The 21,934-nt window shown below is 33.1% G+C and overlaps 1 protein-coding gene across 1 annotated transcript; it reads left to right on the top strand.

Moving 5' to 3' along the window:
• The first annotated feature begins 3,700 nt into the window (after nt 1-3,700).
• LOC120356096 (rho GTPase-activating protein 12-like) lies at nt 3,701-16,771 on the top strand. The gene is made up of 4 exons (XM_039444918.1): nt 3,701-5,484; nt 6,071-6,259; nt 7,769-7,954; nt 16,607-16,771. The coding sequence occupies exons 1-4, from the start codon at nt 4,948-4,950 to the stop codon at nt 16,754-16,756; spliced, it is 1,062 nt and encodes a 353-aa protein (XP_039300852.1). The 5' UTR covers nt 3,701-4,947; the 3' UTR covers nt 16,757-16,771.
• The last annotated feature ends 5,163 nt before the right edge of the window (nt 16,772-21,934 follow it).

Below are 21,934 nucleotides of genomic sequence, written 5' to 3'. Positions count from 1 at the left end.
GCCTACAAGGTTTTTTTTGGAAATTTTGCATTTCTAGGATAATATAAAAGGAAGAAGGAGCCTCCTTCATACGCCAATATTGGAGTCAAAATCAGACTATAGAATTATTCATCATAAATCAGCTACTTATATCATCAACTAAGTGATTACACAGATGTGTGGAGAAGCCAGTCTATTGCTGTATTTCCATAAGGTCTATAGTTTCAATCAGGTACTTGTGGATGAGAATACTGCGTGATGTCTACTGTTCACAGAACTACTAGTAAGGATAATATGAAAAGAAAAGGAGTTCCTCCATACTCTGATATCACTATAATTAAATATCATCAACTTTTAAGATAGGATCAATCAGACTATAGAATTATTCATTTTCAATCAGCTGACAAGTAGATTATTCATGGCATGCATTACACAGATGTCTATTTCTGACGGTTGGGTTTCAATATTTTTTATGATGCGTGCCCATCAGCATAAATAATATTCTCACATTTGAAGAACAAACTTAATAGGTGATTGAAAATGAAATAAAAAATTATTAAATGAACTAAATAATGCTGAAGAAATTATAATATTCTTCATTGAAAAGAAATAATTTTAAAATAGTTAATATTTCTATCAGATGGAAAGATTATCGAAGGGACTGGATGAATATCATAAGGGATACAAATTTAAACGTGAACTGAGTTTATTACCATAAGTGAGTTTTTGATCTTGGAGAAAACAAAAATAACAGTTTTTAAGAGTAAAAATTATGATTCAACTGAATCAACTAGAACAGGTGACATCAGGTACTTGTGGATGAGAATACTGCGTGAGGTCTACTGTTCACAGAACTACTTGTAATTTATTTGAAAGATTTTTGTGATATTTCAGAATACATAATTCATCTAAAGCAATCAAGAATTGACAACCAATCTTGAGTAATAATCCTTTTTTGAAAATGCCACACCCATAATTTAGTCGTGAGGTCTGAGGTGTTTTGAACAATTCAACTTTTCGCGGGGAAAAGATATCAAGCGCCAAGTAGAACAAGAGCTTCTCACTGTGGCTTCTGTCAATCTGTTAAAAGACAATTTCCTGTCAATGTGAAGACTCAAATGGAACGTGCTTGAAAAGTATTAATTAACGAATGATGGAATCGAAATGAAAAGTTTAGCTTGACAAAGGCTGGTACTGAAATTACACTCTGTCACTAAAATAGTCTTAATCAAACAAAACACAGAAGAAAGTTGAATTTAACATTTTTATTTAGATTCAATACTGTTTTTTAAAAATAAATACCTGAGCCTATCTTGAACCTTCCACTAGTTTTTTTGCTGCTTCCAAATTGTGCTGGCAAGCTAAATCTGCTATAAGAGTATAATAAAGGGGTCCATGTTTCAAATTTTAAGCCAATCGAATGGTCGTAAGCTGCAGTGACACAATAAAATTATTGAGCATTCAACCACTTATCGGAGACAGTTACAACAAACAGCTTTCTAACAAGCAATTCAATCTTTTGAGAGAGCCTAATGACAACAGGGTTAGGCTTGCTGTTATTAATTTGAGGAGTTATTATTGAAAATATTTATTAGCATAAGATCTTCATTATAAAAATTCTAAGCTTAAATAAATATATATTGGGAATCTACATTTTATATATCTTTTTATTTTCAGCTTTGAGAATATAGAAGCTGTGTTATCAAATCAGCAGTGTTGAAGGTTATATGGCAGGGCAGGAATTGCTTGCAAATTATTATTATTTTAAGAAATGACAATTATTTTGGACTACGTTTCTATTTAAAGGTATGTTGACTATAATTAATAAAGTGTATTTTTATAAATTACAATTGTTATATTCCAAACACAATTATCTTATTTATCCAGAGACTAATTTTCCGGGTTAATGACGTCTTGACATTTCCGTGAAACTACTTCATGTTTACATGTAAATCTAAGATATTTCATTATAACTTGTATTGTATCATAAGTGTAAAAGCAATTATTCTTTTTTAAGTATTTTACGTTTAATGGATTAATAATATGTTGGTTTTTTGGTGTTATCAAAACTGTAAACATAACCTCGGATGATAGCAATGGTCAATCAGAATCTATTAGTTTCAGAGCTACCTCTGAGATACCTAAGAGGTGATTTAACTTGGAATAAAAAACTACGATATTTAATAGTCTAAATTTAGAAGCAAATTAGGTAGGGTGTATTTTATATTAATATACATACATTTACTTTTTAAAGGTACCGTACTCAAATCTGGTTGATGGAATGAACTTTGAACATAAATGTTGCTATCTTGTTGAACATTTGCTCTACATTAACTGGCATAAGTTTTACTTCAAAAACATTTAGGTTACTCATTTATCTGTGCCTTTCAATGTTGACTATTCTATGAAGTTTTGAGTTATTGTTCAAGTTTTTGATATAGTTTAAGAATATTATGATATTTATGTTAAAGTTCATAAGTTATGGATTTATACTGAAGTGGGCCATTCACTATTCGATTTCTTGTCTAACTTGAGGTATATTTGGGCCAAACTCGGTACTAAATACGGTACAAGGTATAATATTTAATGTTAGATTTAACTTAAGACCTTGATTGGGTTTTGTTAATGCTTGGTTAATAGTATGAGGCGGGATTCAACCATCACCAGGTGCAGATAAGCTGGGTAAAGTTGCGACAACTTGGCCTCATCGAACTATTCTAGTTAACATACTTTCTCTTCAAGTACGGTAGTAGTAGTTCTATTCATAGCACTTTGTATATTTTCAAATATATATTTTCAAATGTCATATAAATATTAGTTATAGGGTTATTAAAATTGAATTCTTTTCGGATTAATATGATTTTATTCTCTAATATTTATCCTTGAAGTTCGAGAAATTAAAGCTGCGTTTACACCAAAGTTATTAACAAAATGTTAATAATCCTTATAGATTCTTTTAGATTGAACATAACTCATCATACACATCATGAACATATGTGTTTGTCAAGTTTCGCTAAATGTAATAGAATCTATAAGGATTAAGCTATTAACATCTTGTTAATAACTTTGGTTTAAACCCAGCTTTACACTTGAGGTGCAATTCCGTCGCGGCGTCTCGAGACGTGCGTCTAGAGACACGTGGTTAGACCTTATACCTTCTTCCTCATCCATTACCCACACCTGTGGGGTCGATGGCGTCTTTTCACAATAAAAGTAAAAAACAACAAAACACTAATTTATCAAGATGGCAGCGATCAAGATAAAGCACACTTAGTTAACATCTAAGGCCTTGCTCTTCAACTTACTGGCAAGTTAGCCAGATAGTATTTGAGACAGGTCATCGTTTAAAAATTCCTGTACATCATAAGCCCTGGCTCTCAAATACGCTGGTTAGAGCCGGTTTGAGGTGCAAAAAGCCGCTGGATAGAGCACATAACCTATAACTTTGATATAATGTGATATTATTTGTTCTTATGAATTCCATTATTTAAATTCAATATGTAGGTCTAACAGTTATATTGTACTATTTGTTTCAGAGTGTGACACGACTTGAAAATAATGACATTGCAATGAAATTGCAAATGAATGAGATTGAAGCCGTAGGCGAACAATGGAAGTGCATGACGTAAATGTTCGTGTCTTGTACGATTTTGAGTATTCTACAAAAGATGGAAGAAAGATAAAAATAACAACCGGAGAAAGATTATTTCTTATAGCGAAAACAAATAGCGATTGGTGGCATGTTATTCGCAGCTCCGAAAGACGTCCCTTCTATGTACCAGCAACATATGTTCAGGAAATCCCCAAAGGGGAGGAGAAGGGTGTGGGAAAAGAGAAAAAAGAAGACAGAACAAATTCAAAGGGGCCCAAAGTAAAAAAGGAAATTCCTTCTCCAGATTTGGGCGTAGTTCTAAGTGAATCGGGAAAGGAACATCAAAGCTTAATTCAGGTGATAGAAGAACCGATTGGTTTCAATATGGGCTATAGGAATCGGTCCTGTTCTCTCGAGGATAAGAAGATGTTCTCTGTCAAGCTATCGTCTGATGATAGACAACGAATCCTGAAAGGAAAGCTGGGATTGACTCCTTTGCCGAAATTTGCACCACCTCCAGAAATAGATGAAGATAAAGATGCAGAAGTCGATTATGTCAATCTTAGAAAATCCGAAGACGACAAGGGATTTATAATAGATGATGACGTTGTACCAGATATAAAATTCCCCCAACATTCCAGAAGCGTTGATGTAGATTTAGAAGTTGATGGTGGACCGCTTCAGAGTGAAATGCCTGCTGCAATAGATACTATTGATGAGAAACGGAATAAATCGCCTCCACAGCCTGCTGAGCGTAGTGGATACTCATTTGTTTCCAATCCAATCAAAGGAGAAGATGCAACCACCACCGTCAGCCATGAAATGGATTCATTGTCACCTATATCCCAAGAACTACCACATTCCAATTCATTAGAAGAACTCGCCTTGGAAATTGAACTGAAAACGAACAGCTTGAAAAGTAACGCTGCTAACACTGCAGCTAATACTGGCAGCTTGGAGAAAGAAAAGTATATTCTCCCTTCAACTTCAGATAATTCTGTTGAAAGTAATATAGATTCGGCATTTGATAGTTCAGAATCGATCAAGGAAGTGACCAGAATCAGAGTGGACGACGATGACGATAATCCAATCAGTAGTCCTGTTCCACTGCAAAGAAAACTGAGGTACGTTGGCAGCTTCAAAACGAAACAGGAGAGAGAGAAATGGGCAAGGCAGCACACATCCGATATTCAAGAGTCTGAAACTGGTAGCTGGGGCCCTGACAATCACAGGCAGAAGTCAGCGGCTGTCGAAATAGTCAAACCCACCGAAAACATCACAATTATCAATAAAATGGAGGAAAAGCTTCTTCAAAGCTCTGACAGCAGTACGCATTTAGAACCGAATAACAGTAATACTAAAATGTACTTTCTATCATGGTCAACTGTGAAGATACATCGGCTGCGAATTTCAATGTCTCGAATTCTTTCATTGAAAGTTCTAGAAAAACTGAAGAGCATCTACTGCAGATCCAACAAAACCTGGGCATAGCTCAAGAGGCTTCAGCTAGAATAGAGAAGTACAGTCCGAAGCAAGCTCTGAGAACATTGATTGACCGTGATTCTGGAATGAATAAGCCCTGTCTTGAATCAATGAGCGATGAAAAGAAAAGTATTGGTAAATATTCTGTAGAGCTTAGAGCGTCTTCATCGTTGAAAGATTCGCTGGAGAGTGTCAAGTGCTCGAATTCTGAAAAAGGCTCTACTGACAGTTTGCTCGACATTGACAAAAATCTGAATAACAGGAAGATTTCAACAACATCCGAGTCTGTGATTCATACTGATGGAGAAGATGTGGATGGCGTGAATAGTGATAGTGAAACCGACTCTGTTATTCTCGGCCTTAGTCGGATGCAACAGAATAAGACTCAGGAACCGCACAAGAGAAAGACGTCCTTGATCAGGAATAGAAGGGTAAGTGGATATTGACTAATTCTATTATATTACTCTGTATTTTTCTGATAACTACAGATCAGCTTTTATTATTCCAGTCAATTCAATCACAAGAAACATCTTGCAATTGCAGCGACCTGAAGTGGACGGAGTTTCATCTCGTGGCTGAACAATCTATTAGATGTTTCGTAGCAAGAACTCTAGTAAAGTATTTGCTGGGTATTTTAGTTAGGCGAAAAATATTTCCTCAAATGATATATATGAGATTGTGATTGATTTTTCAAGTATTCTACGTTACAAAATTGAATTTCATCAACAAAACAGTTTAAAATTTTTATAAATGAGGTACCGTAATGAAAATGCTATAAAATAGGTTTCTATTACATTCCAAAATTGAATTTCATCAACAAAACATTTGACACTTATATACAACTGATATAATGAACATTTTGTAAAATACGTAGTAAAGGAGGCATTAATTAGTAAACAGAAGAAATCTTTCAGAATGAACCAATTTTTAATTTGAATTTTTGCTTTGATGTGCATGAACACATGATTGATGATGATTAACACACATATTTGTGAATATTGTTTTGGTTGCGGATAGGTTGAAGCGTGCAAGACAAGGTCCTATCTACAACAGCCTCCACCGTCTCCCACGCCATCTCAAAAGCCAACAAGAACGTTGTCGGGCTCTTGGAACGAGTTCGTCACATCAGATGGCCGAGTATTCTTCTACAACACCGATACAGGAGAGAGAAGTTGGAAGCCTCCCAGAAGACGATTCAATTCAAATGTAAGTTCCAAAAACCTTGATTTAAAGGAAGCGGAAGAGCATCTGCTCCTTCTCTTTGTATACTTGCAACTAGCAAGTAGATTTCTTGAATCACTCTGATCTTTCATTAATTACTGAGTAAAACTGAAGTTTTCCCAGTTTGTGAAAAGTATAAAAAGTTTTTAGAATGGACCATAATAATTAAATAATGATAACAGTTCACTCTTGGTGCAAATAATCCCCCCTTCAAAATATGGTACATCATACCTGTTCCTCATCAATTCTATATGGAAGATCAATTAATCATGGCCACTTCCTGAAGTAAACCATTTATACCCATTCCAATCAATATACTAAATGTTCATACTATCCCTGCTTACAAAAATCTCGATTATAATTACTGTTAAAAACCCATTTCCCTTATCAAGACAATACATATCAAAATGCATATCCTATCATCCTAGCAACTCAAAAATATTAAGTTTTTGCTTAAAAGAAAAAGTAGTCTAAATTAAAGCTAATTTTGAATTAAAATTCCACCATTATTTGCTAGAAAAAAATCATATTGAAGAAACGAAATTGAAGCTTTAGTTCTTTTAATATTTTCCAAATTACTCGCATTTATAAGTAAATCTGAATCTTTTAATAGATTTTACTCTGAGTCACATAACTCAATCCACCCAATGCAATTAGGGCGTTTTTCTTTGAATAGTTTTCACATTAATCGCATTTATATTCAGGCAATTAGGAAGTTTCATGGAACACATTATATTATAATACAGTATAGTGAAAGCAGACCTGTAGTTGAATTTATGGGACATAGTCTTGCCAGTACTGCATAGTATTCGTACTATTTCAAAGAAATCCTCAAATTCATGGTAATATATAAAGTACAGGCTATCTGTCTATAATGAGAATCATATTATTTAAAAATTTTTTGTAGTAAGAACATACTTGGTAAGAAATTCATGGTATTATGTTATTCATTATTGAATATTTCCTCTTGACAAAGAAACCCCTATAGTGAGGTCCACGTTATAATGACAGTATTTAATTAACTTTGATACTACTATCCTTGTCTATAATACGACAAAGGAGGTAGTTCTATCCTTTTACAGCTCCGCAACGATGCCAAATCTGTTTTTGACGATGTAGAAATATAATTAATTAAGGCAGAGAAGAGGCACCGCTGTTCTTCTATCTCTATCCACTGCCATTATAACGTGGACCTCACTATAGCTTTGGAACTTGTCCTTCACATTTTATGACTCACTTATAAATTATATTGAAATATTGAATTTAGTTTTTATTTGAAACAGAATAGACAAGTCAAAACTTAACTTTCTCCAAATATTCAACTCCACCTTAATTACATGAATGCATTTTTTTAATCTTATAATGGATTGAATAATCAGCTTATTCCATTCTGATCAATATTGCAGATTTCTACAAATTGATATACACTTTCGTTTTAGCTCTCATTTTGTATTGTATTATAAAAAATGAACGAATGTTTGTGCTGTTTTCTAGGATGACAAGAAGAAAGAAGGCAACTTGACGAATGTATATTCTGGCAGCTCGAGTCCTCTCGCCGAATCTGACGAGCAGCTATTTCAACGCAGCTTGGAGAACATTCCACTGCCAGCCGGCTGGAAGACCAGAGTTGACGAAGAGTCCGGTCTGCCCTGCTACATCAATATTCTCACAGGCGCCAAGGTCAGTAGTAATGCTCTCATACATCCTATTCTATTGAGGTGCGTACAGACTTGAGCGCCATGAACACACGCATTTCACTTTTTATCAGCTGATGTTACCCTTATTAATATATCTGTACCTTACTGTTCCTATACAAATACTGATATAATCAGCTGATGAGTAGTGAAATGCGCATGATCGTGGTGCTCGCTCAAGTCTGTACGGTACGAAGCTTTAAGCGATCAATTTTTTGTACGAGTGTGAGTCAGTTATTATCCGAAATATAGGTGTATTTTTCTTTATGTTGGTTTACTGTTGATTTACATTGATGATGTACTCTGATGTATTCTTTGTTCATTTGTGCTTATACCTAGGCTAGTTTCAAACAACTGTTTCAATTCCATCATCACTGGCATGCTGTTAATTATGGCAGCTACACTATTCATCTGCACCAAATAAAAGTATAATGATTAGTGGGATCAACCGTTTTTCGTGGTAGGAGAGTGGACAAAATTTATTGAATTTCATTCATAAACACTCAGTTATAGTAAAACACACTATTACCATATAGCACTGAAAGCTTTGATGAATTTCCCCTGATACACTTTCCGACCTCGGAAAACGGTTCACTGAACGTTGGTGCAAATGACAAGTGGAGCGGCTATAATTAACAGCATGTCAGTGATGATGGAATAAAAACTGCAGTTTGAAACTAGCCTAGATATAAATACAAATAAGCAAAGAATGCATTATTAACGCAAATTAACAGTGCTACCAACATGAACAGAAATACATCTATATTGCGGATAATAATTGAGTCACCCTCGTATGTTTTTAAGTTGGGTGTGCATGTTAGTTGGACGGATCTCATACGGCTGAAACGATTTTGATGAAGTTTGGAATATAGTAGATTTGCGTAGTACAATTTTTCTGAAACGAGTTTCATCTCTGGGAAAACTCGTTGAAGGTCCTTGGAAAAGATTAATTCGTCCTTCGATTAGCAGTTGATCGAGTTTTCCATCGTCTGTTGAAAACGAGACAGAGACCCGGTTGCACAAAATCCTGTTAAATTTTAATCGTGATTAAAAGAAGACTTCTCTGATTGGTTCTCGTGGCATTTAATCATGTAACAGGCTTTAGTGTGACTGGAACAAAGAGAGTGTTGAGCAAATGAAAAAAATTATAACAACTGTTGGGTTATAAAATTTTGTGTCGTTTGAAAACATTGCATAATCTGAGAAACATAATATGGATGCGAGCAAAGCATCGCAAATTAGTATTGAACTTTGAATATACAGTAGTTGAAAGCAATGTTCATTACTAAAGTTGCTTCAGTTCCTGTTATGTTTGAACCACCAGTTGCTCTTTGGATTTACGCAGTTATAAGAGACATACATTATCAAATTTTAAAATCAGCTAAAAAACTAAATTGAAAAATACAGATTATTTCATGAACTGTTTCTAGTCTCCTTCACATTTCACAAAACACACATATATTTGCTATCGATAATATTAACGAGCAAATACTTTGCATCCATGTGAAAATACTTTGCGAGTGAAGTTCGCTACCCCTGATATTTTTTTAATCTACAAGAGTAATATTTCAATCAATGAAGGTAATATGCACCATCATAGTTTAACATGACATGTGTCATAACACCATTACAGGCTAATCTACTATTAGGCTATATGAAAATATGGTTGCATTTATTATGATGAGTTTAATTTCGGGTTTACACGAACAGTTGATCTTTCTGATCTTAATAATATGTACAGAGTGACCCAAACTTCACTACCCATTAGGTTACGTAACCTAAGCTTTGTGATGGGTAGTGACTGAATGGGGTCCGGTCCCAATTCATTCGGATAATCTGAGTTTTGTATTTGGGTAGCTCATTATATTTCGTCATAGCCCACAAAGGATTTGGTAACGGTGCAGAGTTGCGAAAGGGTGGAACTATCTGCTCTGTGTAATGACACAAGGTTAGCAAACCAATGCTAATCAGGTGCTGACTATAAAACGTGAATCTTCTTATAAATGTGTTCATAGAGTCTTTTACTGAACAATTGACAATTGAATCACTGCGGGTATACAAATCGGTGCAATAACGCAGAACACGGAACTCGGAACGCTCCGTCTGCGCGTAGATTAATCTAATTGAGCAACTAATGCTTTGTCGCTTTGCTGCCAGCTATTGGGACACTGAAAAGTTTAACAAACTCTAGTCTCCGTTAGTTCTGAATTTGGTTTCTTCTATGTTTAGCTTCTCCTCTTATTTTTTACTAGTAGGTAACCTGTGCTTCGCAATGATCTATTTTAAAACTGCAAAATGAAAACTTGACGTAATAAAAAATTAGAAATTTGAAAATAGGCCTATAACCATCCTCGGTTAATGAAGAATCTTTATGCAAAATTTCAAATCAATCAGTCCAGTAGTTCAGACGTGATGATGTGTCAAACATAATTTTCCTACATCACGTACGTGTATGAGCCAGCTCTTTCCATTATTATAGTAAAGATGATGGATAGATGGATGATTTATCAGTATCTTTGAATGAGAATAACTTTTGAACGGTTTGAGAAATCGGTGCGGTTTTGATGCGACAGAAAATCAGTTATTTTTATTCGAATAGGATCCCCAATCATACCTATCATCTAGTGTCCCTTTTAAAAGAAATGTTCAGCTGCTTCTATACAACAACTGGAAGCATGACAAATAGAAAACTTGACGTAATGAAATCTTTAAGAACTGAAAATAGGCATGAATAATCATCCTCGGTTAATTAAGAATCTATATGCAAAATTTCAAATTAATCAGTTGAGTATATTTCAGACGTGATGATGCGTCAAACATCAATGTAATTCCCTATTCCTTACGTGTATAAGCCAGTTCTTTCCTTTATTATAGTATAGAAAGAATACTGAAGAATACATAATACTTGAAAACCTCACAGAATCATATTGATTTTACCAATACATCAATAAATTTTAGTTCGATTAGGATCCTCCTCAATTTGAATCAGGCAGCCTTTTGTTTTCCCAATTCCAAACAAAAACCTAAAATACTCGTTTCACTGGGAATTCGTGTCTGATATTATAACTGAAGAATATGAATTATTACTTATTTTATTGTGACCTATTCATGTTTTTCTTATGAAATTCAATGATAGGCCAACAGCATGACAACTATGTCCAATTCATTTGTACTGGTGGCAAAATTTTACATTAAAAATAATTATTTGATAAAATCCAAGTTCAATTGTATTGAAAACAAATTCCTTCAAAAAATAATTGATAATACATTTCTAGGGAAAAAATTAAGAACAAAAAAATTGGGAAGCATCGGGACTCGAACCGAGGAACCATCACTCCATAAGCTAGCGTTTTATACCGTTGCGCTACACGGCCGTTCGAAAATGATAGTCTTGTGGATTATAACCTCCTCATAAAAAACCACACTTTGGGCTGCAACAATGTAGCCTATGGAACTTCATGTATGGTAGCATAGATGAATTTGAACATTAATACTGAAAAATCTAGAAGGAAAATTGAAATTTGGGCTTCCAGGTGCACGAAATTGATATTTTTAGAATCTATGTTCAAAATTTGGAGATCTAAATCATTCCCGTTTTTCCGGTATGCAATCCACAAGTTGACATGTTTTGATGCGAACAAACGAACACAAACACAACCCTACTCTCTCTTATTATATAGATTCTTCACCCTCAACTCATTCGATGGAGTAGATCCATTGAATTGATTTTCGTTTCATTATTTAGAATTTAGAATATTATTTTTAATCTTTTCCCGTTCCTTAATCTGAATGTTTCTTGTAAAAGTTACTCGGCGGAAGTATTTGGTACAGAATTGCTTGTCATCTGACCAAATAGTGAGTAAAGAGTCTGAGGGTCTGATTCCAAGGTTGAGACGTTTTTTAGTGACTTTCGTCGAATTTCTGTTGTAAAATACACGCTTTTTCAACGTCTAATGATGGAAATATAATATTGATAATATTCAAACGGCTGGTCTGTTTTTGTCAATTTTTATCGTCTGTTTTTCATAATTTTTCCATATTCAACTCGAGTACAGTATAAAAGTGTTCATTTTTTTGTTAAATAAAAAACCTAAATTATAAATATAGGCTCTCTGATGAACCTGATTTTAATGACAGGTACCCTTGAGTTGTACATTCAGTTGTTAAATACATTCTTCGTACATATTTTCATGTATCTCAGGGTTCTCAACTGTTCCATTAATTTTAAATTATGAACTTCATTGGTGAACTGAAATTCGCTAGTTTTTTGAGATCAAAATATATTTGGAAGTTGCCTTCCCCACAATATTTTTTTTAGTTGAAAATTGTCTCTATTTTTGGGTAGAGTCAATCAAGTATCACTGATGTAATTTTTAGTTGAAAAATTCTCATGTTGCGAACAGACATGCGCGACTCCCAGTTTAATTGAGGTCCCTTCTCCCCCAATGAGTTTTGTGCGTGTGCAGGAAGGTTGGCGTGCGTAGGTACCTATACTACACGATCCTGCAAGTGTTTGCAAGTTCATGATGTCAATTGATTTGACCGCTCCGCTCGAAAGGATGGTTCATTCATAATAATAATGATGACTGTTACTTTGCTAAGTGAATGATTCATCCTACCATTCCTTTGCTATTTGGAGCTGGTGTGTCTGGGCGAGGTAATTTGCCTTTAATTGGTGCTATTTGGTATGTCTGTTTTATTCTCATACTCCATTTCTCTTTATAAAACTGGTCTTCGAAATAAATTTACCATTTTTGTAGGGTAAAAACTACTAGACTGAACCGTATTCAAAATATAAATGTCGAAATTCATTCATATTACAGTATTAAAATAATTATTAGCTTGCTCTGTAGATAATTCGAATAATTAATTAATCTATAAATTTATAAGAATTTAGGAAGCTAATATTCGATTTTCGTTTTAGGAAAAAATATTCTGAAAAGTTTCAGTTTTCTACTGAACCTTTCAAAATAAAGGGTACTCGATAATTTTGATTGTGTTTAAATAGGAAACTGAAAAATGTAAATGAGAAATATTCACATGAAATAGTTAATGACTTATTTCTAGAAAGAACTCATTGCTGGCGATTATTTTTTTCCGCAGTGTACAGAAATATATTTGAATAGTTTGAAGAAGGTTCTTCACATGGGCTAATGTCTGTAGTTCAGGAGTTGCTAGGATGAAATACAAATGTATGGCCTACATGCTGAAATAAAACAAGATGAAGGCCTACTAATAGAAAGTAAAAATTAAGAAAACATTCTGTACTACGGTAATTGAAGATTAACGTTACTGATAAACTACAACAAATAACATTAAATAAACCATTACAAATAAATAAACAACTAATACATAAAAAAAGTATATGGTAATGTCCAAAACTAAAGAGTTTAACAACAAGATACAGTATTATCAACAGTACACATGTAATGAAATAAAAAGATTAAAACTCTACTTTGTTGGCAGTTTTATCGTAATCTTTCATTATTTCAAACTATGATAAATTATTTGATGAATTATTGTATCTACAGTACTGTAGCTATATGATTTCGTTTCTATTCTTTTATATTCTTCCAATAAATCCTAAACGATTCTCAATATATTGAAAATTAGATTTACAATATAATTGACAAGCAAGTCCAAGAATTGATGACAATAGGAAAGTTTCTATCACTGATTAATTAATTTTCTGAATAAATTACTCTCCAAATTGATTTAACCATATTTTCATAAAAATTGAGAAGATATTATTTGAAATCTTTTAATTGAAGACAGATAATGTTAATAGAATTTTCACCATTGATAAATATGCTAATCAGAACTCATTACCATAGTATAGGAATTCAAGACTAGTTGTATGATCATTTACCTGACTGGAATTCTATTGTGCAGGATGTCTCAATGATTCATTAATACAAAGTCTAATATTATCAGTATTATCACGTCTAGGATAATGATGCGTTCAATGTCGTTTGACTTCACGGAGCCCACATAGATTTCGTTGAAATTTAACTCTTATGCTTTACTATCTATCTTCAAAGACAACTTAATAAAATATAACCGCACAAAACAAATATGTCGTTTTCTCCAATCGTCTTTCTTTCTCAAACTGGTTTCTTCTTCATTCAACTGTTTTGTAGCAGGTGGATAAACGAATTAGCTCGTTATTTTTTACTACTTTGCAACAAAAAATAGGCTCTTCCTCCTGCAGTCATAGTAAACATATCTGTCAGGCTGTTAGCTAATATGCTTGATATAATCTTGAATCATCGTGAAGCATTATACATTATAGTTGTATCTCAACCGATTCTAGACTCAGCCTGAACTGAATGCATCAATGTCCGTTTACAAATTGGAGTCTTTTGAGAAAAGTTGTTGGACAAGTTTATGTTGATTGGGGAAATGCAAAACTCTGCGATACTCTGACTAGACTGAGTTAATTTTCAGTATTTCATCTATTGAATTTTGGAGTATAGAATGAACTATAGATAGCCATTTTTATTGGTACTTTAATAGTTATATTGATGAATTATAAATAAAATATTTAATCACTAAATTTTTCTTTCATTAACTAGTACCCTTGTTTCTTTTTTCAAGACAAACCTAATTTTATTTTTATCGAATAATAAATTAGAATATTTGATGATTTGTCAATAATTAATTAGTTTCGAATCTGAATTATAATTTTCTGAATTTAGTTTTTTTGGTCATAAAATAAGGGCAGTCTTGTTAATTTAATCAAAACTTTATCAATCAACCCTATTGAAATACATATCAAATCAATTACTTCAATATTATTTATTATTTTTTGGATTGCCGTGAAAAACAAGCGAACCAATTTGAAAATAGCGTATTTTTTCAAGGAAAATTTTACTCCATTTTTATTTCCACAATCTAAATTCAATGATAAGCTAGATACATTCAGAAACAAGTAAGAAATGATTATTTTTAAATAGATTGATTTTCAAGTTAGTTATAGTGAAAACACGTTCAGTTTAGTTTACCATATCGGCAAATCAAAGAATGCTGGATGATTTTTATCTACCACTAGCCGTCAGGCTCACTTCGCTCGCCATATCCGTCTAGCACCCCGACTGGATCGTCCAAAAATGAGATCAGCGGGCTCGCTTCGCTCGCCTGCATTTTTCATTTGAGCATGCTTCATTCCATCAGAAAGTCAAAGTACTTCCTGATCTCGAAAATTTGAGAAAACGTAGAAAAACGCTGGTAAAAACACCTGTTACTATATCGACGTATCTTTGGCGAACAAAATTCTTCCACCTCAGCTAAACCTGTGTACTGAATTTTTTAATATTTCCTCCATTTTCATCAATTATTGAAAAAGGTGAGAAAACGCAGAAAAGCTGAGAAAAACGTTGGAAAAAACGCTGATTTTGGGCGTATCTTTGATGAAATATTAAAGTCACCCATCACAAAATTTTTAGACCCTAACTAAACCTCTGTACCAAATTTGAACATTTTCTGTGTACTACTTGATGAAAGAACTGAGAATACGCAATAAAAAACCGCTAATTTTGGGCGTATCTTTGGCGTTATTTCAAATTCCTTCTAACACAACATTATTACACCCCAGCTAAGCTTCTGTAGTAAATTTGATCATTTTCTGTTCATTTGTTCTTGATAAAGCTGAGAAAGCGCAAAAAACGCTGGAAAAATGCAGATTTTGGGCGTATCTTTGGCGTTTTTTCAAATTCCTTCTAACACAACATTATTACACCCTAGCTTAGCTTCTGTACTAAATTTGAACAATTTCTGTTCATTTGTTCTCGATAAATCTGAGAAAAAGCAAAAAACGCTAATTTTGAGCGTATCTTTGAGGTTATTGCAAATTCCCTCTAACACAACATTATTACACCCTAACTGAGCTTCTGTACTAAATTTGAACATTTTCTGTTTATTTGTTCTCGATAAAGCTGAGAAAACGCTAAAAACGCTGGAAAAACGGAGATTTTGGGCGTATCTTTGGATTTTTTCCAAATCCGTTCTTAGTGCGCCTCTTAAGGGCCAACTGAACATACCTACCAAATTTGAACGTTTTTGGTCCGGTAGATTTTTAGTTCTGCGAGTGAGTGAGTCAGAAGATTAATTATTGTGACTTACTTTTTTATCATTGTCTATAGAGTGAGGTCTACCATTCCATTTTCTCAGATGTAGGATCGTCTTTATTTCTGATAATACAGGATCAATAATAGGGTGCCGCCAAGCTTGTTTCGTGTGTGTTATAAACACAATGAAAAACATGAATTATTGTTTAGCGTATTCTGAACATTATCTGGTTGTTTAGTTCGTTTCATAGCGATGCAATTCATTTTATAGATTATTCCTCCTCATAAACTACTCTCAGTCAGGTTAAGAGTTCATATGGTACTACCAAAAGTTTCATTTAATTTTCAGCTCTTAAATTGTGAATGAATCAAATCTTTACATGTTCCAGAATTATTTTAAATTCGTTCGAATATTTCATATCCATTGTACTAACCAAAGCGTCATGTTTTGGAGAAATGAATCACTTTTGCAATATTTCATCGATTTGTTGAATGTTGTTAATTCGTTGAATATAGCATTTGAAGTGTGATGATTATTTGAGCAGGAAAGTGATTTGTAATTTTTGTTTCAGTGGTTTTCCTCTAGCGACAGCGCTGGTAGGGTCTACTATTTTGAGGAGAATAGCAACGAGTCTTCATGGACACTACCTGAGCTCAGCTATGTCACTAACATAAATGAGGTGAGTCCAAATATTCTCTTATCAGTACATTATCGATTCTGACAAAACTTTTTCTCTAGAATAAGAATTTCTTGTTCAAGTTTGATAATTTATAGCTTAAACTTTTCAATAGCTTCAATTCTCGATTATAATAACAACGACTTACATGTGGCTAGTAGACCTATGCATTTATCTATTTGAGTGAATGAGTATTGGATTCTCGAAATTCCAGTTCTCTAGAATAAAAATTTCACGAACAAGTTTAATAATCTACTGCTAAACTACAAGTTGATAAATTATCGATTATAACAACGTCTTGCATGTGGCTCACTGTAGTAGATTTATGCATTCTTGAAAGATAAAGATAATTCAATGTATTTTCCTTCCTGGGGTTGAACGTGTGCGTCATTGCAAAGGCGATCGGATGTGTAGCTTGCCGCGAAAGATATTGAGATATTTGTATGTTGTAGTCCAATGTATTATTTGTTTAGAGTTGCACGGATTTCCCCATTTAAGTAAATAGTAACATTGAGAAAATAACAGTTTTGCTGATCCAGATTTCTTGTAGTCTATTTTAAAATTATCAATAGTACAATTAATGATAATCAGATTCGAGATATTTCTAAATTAAATTACTCAAGAGAATGAATGATTTGCATGCTACTATGGTAAAACTGACCGTGCTCGTACTGTGAAAAATCAGGAAGGAAATCATTAATGTCAAGAAAATTAGGTCAAGATGAATTTGTGGTTGAATTTGGTGTCAACTCTATATTAAAACTAGAAGAAATTAATTTGTTCAAATGTTAACATCAGAATAGCAAAGATCTATTTTAAGATTAATAAACGAATTGTTGTTCATTGAAGTTTTATAAATAAACAGCTAATTAAACACCTAATAACTAATTATTTATAGTTGATAATATTGATAAACTTTGATCTCCCTTAGGCTCTCTTATTGGCCGCTCATCTCGAATTTAATACTTGATCTGTATTATTATTAATTGTGATTATTATCAATTTCAATTGAACATTTTTCAATAACAATGTTATCATTACAATATTACGCACAATTTAGAACACAACATGGTTCAAATATCTAAATCGTTATCTTCCAAGATGGAGCTTCTTAATAACTCAAAATTTACTCCATTCTTGTTAAATTTAAATATCTCAAAGAAAAGTATTTTATCAGAAGATGGATGTCTTTATCCACGTGATTCACTGAAACCGTAATATTAATAATATTAAATAAAAATCAGTTTATCAGAGATTGACAATGGTTAAACAACCGAAACCGGTCTTTCTAAGTATCAATAAATCTGTGGTTTTTGGCAATTTCTTAGTATTTTTATTTAATACAAGTAGTATTTTAATTACTACAATATCAACTTCTCAACTACACAAAAAATGAATAATATTCGTAATTGAACAATTACTGTTGTATTATTATAAATTCCTCCAGAGCTAAAAATTGTCTTTATTGACCCCGTACTTCGTATTGTCTAAATTTTTATAAATAAGTTTTCCCATTATTGCAAAATCAATTGTTTAAAATTTCCAGAAGAGCATAGCTTAACAAAAACTGTGGTGTGTAATGTTGATAACTCATTTCGATTGGAATTCCGTTTGATAATCATTCTCGGATGCTCATTTTCCATTACTCACTTCCTGTACTGAATAGCTTGATTTCCTCTTCAAATATTATAAAAAAATGATGAAAATTGTTAACTATTCCATACTTAATAATATTATCTAACATCCATAATAATTATTCAAGATCAAATGAACCTGTCAAAGTTGGAGCTCTCACTTGTATAGCCTACTCCAAATATACTGCTATATTTTTGTTGAATAATTGAGATAAGGTAAACTTATTGAAGTATTTTACAATACTGAAAGTAGTAAAAAACTGCTGTTTTCTATAGATGCTTATAACAAAAATATTTAATTCAAAAAATTATGAAATATTCTTATTCTTTCAATGATATTAAATATTTTATTCTGTACCTTTAAATGATAATAAATAGGATATATAATATTGACTATATTGGTAGATCCTTTTCTCACGCTTCGACGTACATCAAAACACTTGAAAGAGATTAAGGTTGTAAAATGCTCATTACTTATAAAGTACTCTCACATTGATTGAAGCATTTCAGCGATCTTAGAAAAACTCCGTGTTTCAAAACGAAATTAACCGAATTATAAATTATTTATTGACTGTTAACAGATTCTGTATCTCTAGAGACCCTTTTCACAAACGCCAATCAAGGTTTGATCATTGATCAACAACCTCAAAACTTTTGAATGTTCGATGATGAAAAAGATTCTCTCTTAAATAAACGGCCGTGTATGAAATTTTAATAGTGCAGAGGGTTTCAATCCATTGTTCAATCTCGTTGTCTTGATATTGGCAGAACTTACGCCAATAATTAGCAATGTGGCCAATTTGGTTTAGTTTTGTCGGTTAGGCTCATAATTTGTTGTCTCCCTTCCACGGCTGTCTCCCTTCGGCAGCTGCGTGGCGCTTCTTAATCATTATTAATGAGTGTACGTAACCTCTTCCCCTCTTGGATAACTTCTTCAGTCGAGATGTGGATCATCATTAGTCCAATTTTGTATTTCAACATGTAATCTAGCCAAAGCTTATGAATGGCTAGGCTTTGTATGGGAATATTTTCAGCATTGTATTCATTGCTTGGGTAATGAATAGTTGTATTAAATTTGATGACTGGAATAAGCTCATTATTTTTCGCAGTTTTGTAATACAGTAGATTCATTGTTGCATGATATTGGTATAATGAATCTGTGCGTGTACATATTAGTCTCCAGTTACTTATGTAGGGTGAAGCTGAATAGTAATATGCAATAGGAATACATAACTTTGAATAACTTCGTTGAGTTGCAATTGTTAGCTAAATAGAATATGAGGAATGTTCATATTTGAATACTGCTTAAAATGACATCTTCCATTCAATCCTGATATAAACGGAAATACACTTCTGGAATTGAAATTGTTCTAAACAACTTTTCGTCCAACTTGAAATTTTCGAAAAACCTTTTTGAAAGTTTCCAAATTTCAATCTTGGTAAAATTGTAGTGGAAAAAGTTACTTTGTTTTTATTTTATTAGATTGTAAAAAATACTTTTTTAAATTGTACATTAATAAACACTGAAGAATTAATAAACATTATAAACGTTTTTAGTTGTCTCAGTGGAAATAATTTGTACATTTCAACGTATATAAACTGTATCACTTCTTGCAGTGTGGCTATTTCCTTCCTTTATCAAATAAAAAACCTTTCCAATCGAAACTTCATATTACGCTGTCTGATGGTTTGTTCTTCCACCTAAATCAAAAGTTCAATTCTGATTCATATTCTATCAATCCTATTAAAAACGTGGTGATTATGATTGATATTGAACAACAGTATTTATGATTTACAGTATAACAGTATCTATGAACAACAGTCTACATCTCGCAATCCTTCTATCATGACGATTTTTGAGAAATATTTCGTCCAAACCGAGTTTGAGCTGTAGTGTTCCGCCCCCAATCTAGATTAGGGACTTGTTTCACGTGCCCTTCGTGGCAAAACAGTGGGTGTAGTGTCAATGACAACAGACCACTCTTCTGTCCTCGAATGGACCCTTCATCGAGTTTAATCGGCCCGAGCCGAGAGGCAAGTGTTTCACAGGCATCTATCTGCCCTAAAAGCTCGTCCCTTTCACTCACTCACTCTCTCTCTCTCTCTCACTCTGCAACGGCAGTTGGCGCATTTCTGTGTTAGTTGACGACCTCTTGACGTTCCTTTCTCACAGCCGGCATCTGTCTTTGTCTTTTAACTAACAGTCTCATCTCATCTCACATAATAATTCTCCAAATGTTGATGAAAGCCGGCGTCTGTAGCCGCTACTGTCATTCTGTCTACTTCATTACTTCCACCCACTCTCACTCTCTCTCTATCTCTTTCTCTCTCTTTCTAATCCCCACCCATCGATTCTCCTCCCTTCTCCTTGCTCTCTGTCTTATCATCGGCTCCGACAAACTGACCACAATCTTTCTTGCGGCCAAGTTTCAGTTTTTCGTCACGTCCAGTGTTTTTGCCACCGGCTCGTAGTTTCCCTGTGTGCGGTTTCCGTTCGCTTTTCGGCGGTCGGCTTTGCTCAGGTGTTGTTTGATGTAGTTTCCACTACAGAGATAGTGTTATCATCTTCGAAACAACTGTGTTGTGATGACACAGTTTGTGTCAGTTCGGTGTTCTAATTGTGAATAGTGCTACGATTCTATGGAATATTATTGGATATACCTTGCTTTAAAAATCTAATCAAATTCAATAAATATTAGAATTAATGAAATATAATTTTTTCAAGGAAAACTAATTTGTTGGGAATACAATCTTAACTGAGTTTAAATTGACTAATCTATACAATAGGCAGATAGCACTTTCCCTAAATAATTACTGTGTTTCTAACAATTTTCGTCTAGGATATTGAATAAAGTTCAAAATATAAATAAATGTGAATGTAAATATAAAAATGTGAGAAAGAAAATCTCAATATAAAAATAGTGCCAAACTAATACCGTAATCATGTCATTGTTTGAATAATCCTTACAACTTCACAATCAATATTATTTTATATTAGAAATATTATTTCTTATTCTTAAAAATGACAAGATAATTGATAATAATCACCATATCAGTGTTTTAACTATTCCTGTAATATTAAGTAAAATGTGTTTTCGAACATCCTCCGAATATGCGCGATTCAAATGATATTTGCCAAATACAAGAAATATTTTTACAAATAAAAATAATCATTAAAATACAATAGTTTTTGGCGTGACTGGAAAAAGAAGCCTTGAGCACCAGCCACGAGTTCTAAAAATAAGATATATATTTTTTTTAATCTAATAACAGCTGTACAAATGAGACAATATTCTATTGATGGATGATAATCTATTGATGGATGATAATCTATTGATGGATGATAATCTATTGATGTTGAATTTTATCAATAATCAAAGTACTTAATAAACAAAATATAAATGCACAGAAAAATAATATAATAATTGTCGAGTTTTTATAATTTTTACACAATAATAAATAATTAATATTGCCAAAATTGGTGATTCATGCAACTCAGTTCTCAATTATAAAATAATAGTTTTGTTTCACCCACGAAACAAATGAGACAATATTCTATTGATGGATGATAATCTATTGATGTTGAATT

This window comes from Nilaparvata lugens, chromosome 1 (genome assembly GCF_014356525.2).
Source record: "Nilaparvata lugens isolate BPH chromosome 1, ASM1435652v1, whole genome shotgun sequence".
NCBI classification, from domain to species: Eukaryota; Metazoa; Arthropoda; class Insecta; order Hemiptera; family Delphacidae; genus Nilaparvata; species Nilaparvata lugens.
The sequence above is the reverse complement of the archived record's forward strand: the minus strand, read 5'-3'. Positions and strand labels throughout refer to the sequence as shown.

What these genes read in the sequence shown, in the direction of transcription:
- LOC120356096 (XM_039444918.1), top strand. Translation starts at nt 4,948, where the DNA reads ATGGTCAACTGTGAAGATACATCGGCTGCGAATTTCAATGTCTCGAAT. An exon ending in CCTTGATCAGGAATAGAAGG is followed by an intron (nt 5,485 to 6,070) that starts GTAAGTGGATAT and finishes GGTTGCGGATAG; the next exon opens with GTTGAAGCGTGCAAGACAAG. An exon ending in ATATTCTCACAGGCGCCAAG is followed by an intron (nt 7,955 to 16,606) that starts GTCAGTAGTAAT and finishes TTTTTGTTTCAG; the next exon opens with TGGTTTTCCTCTAGCGACAG.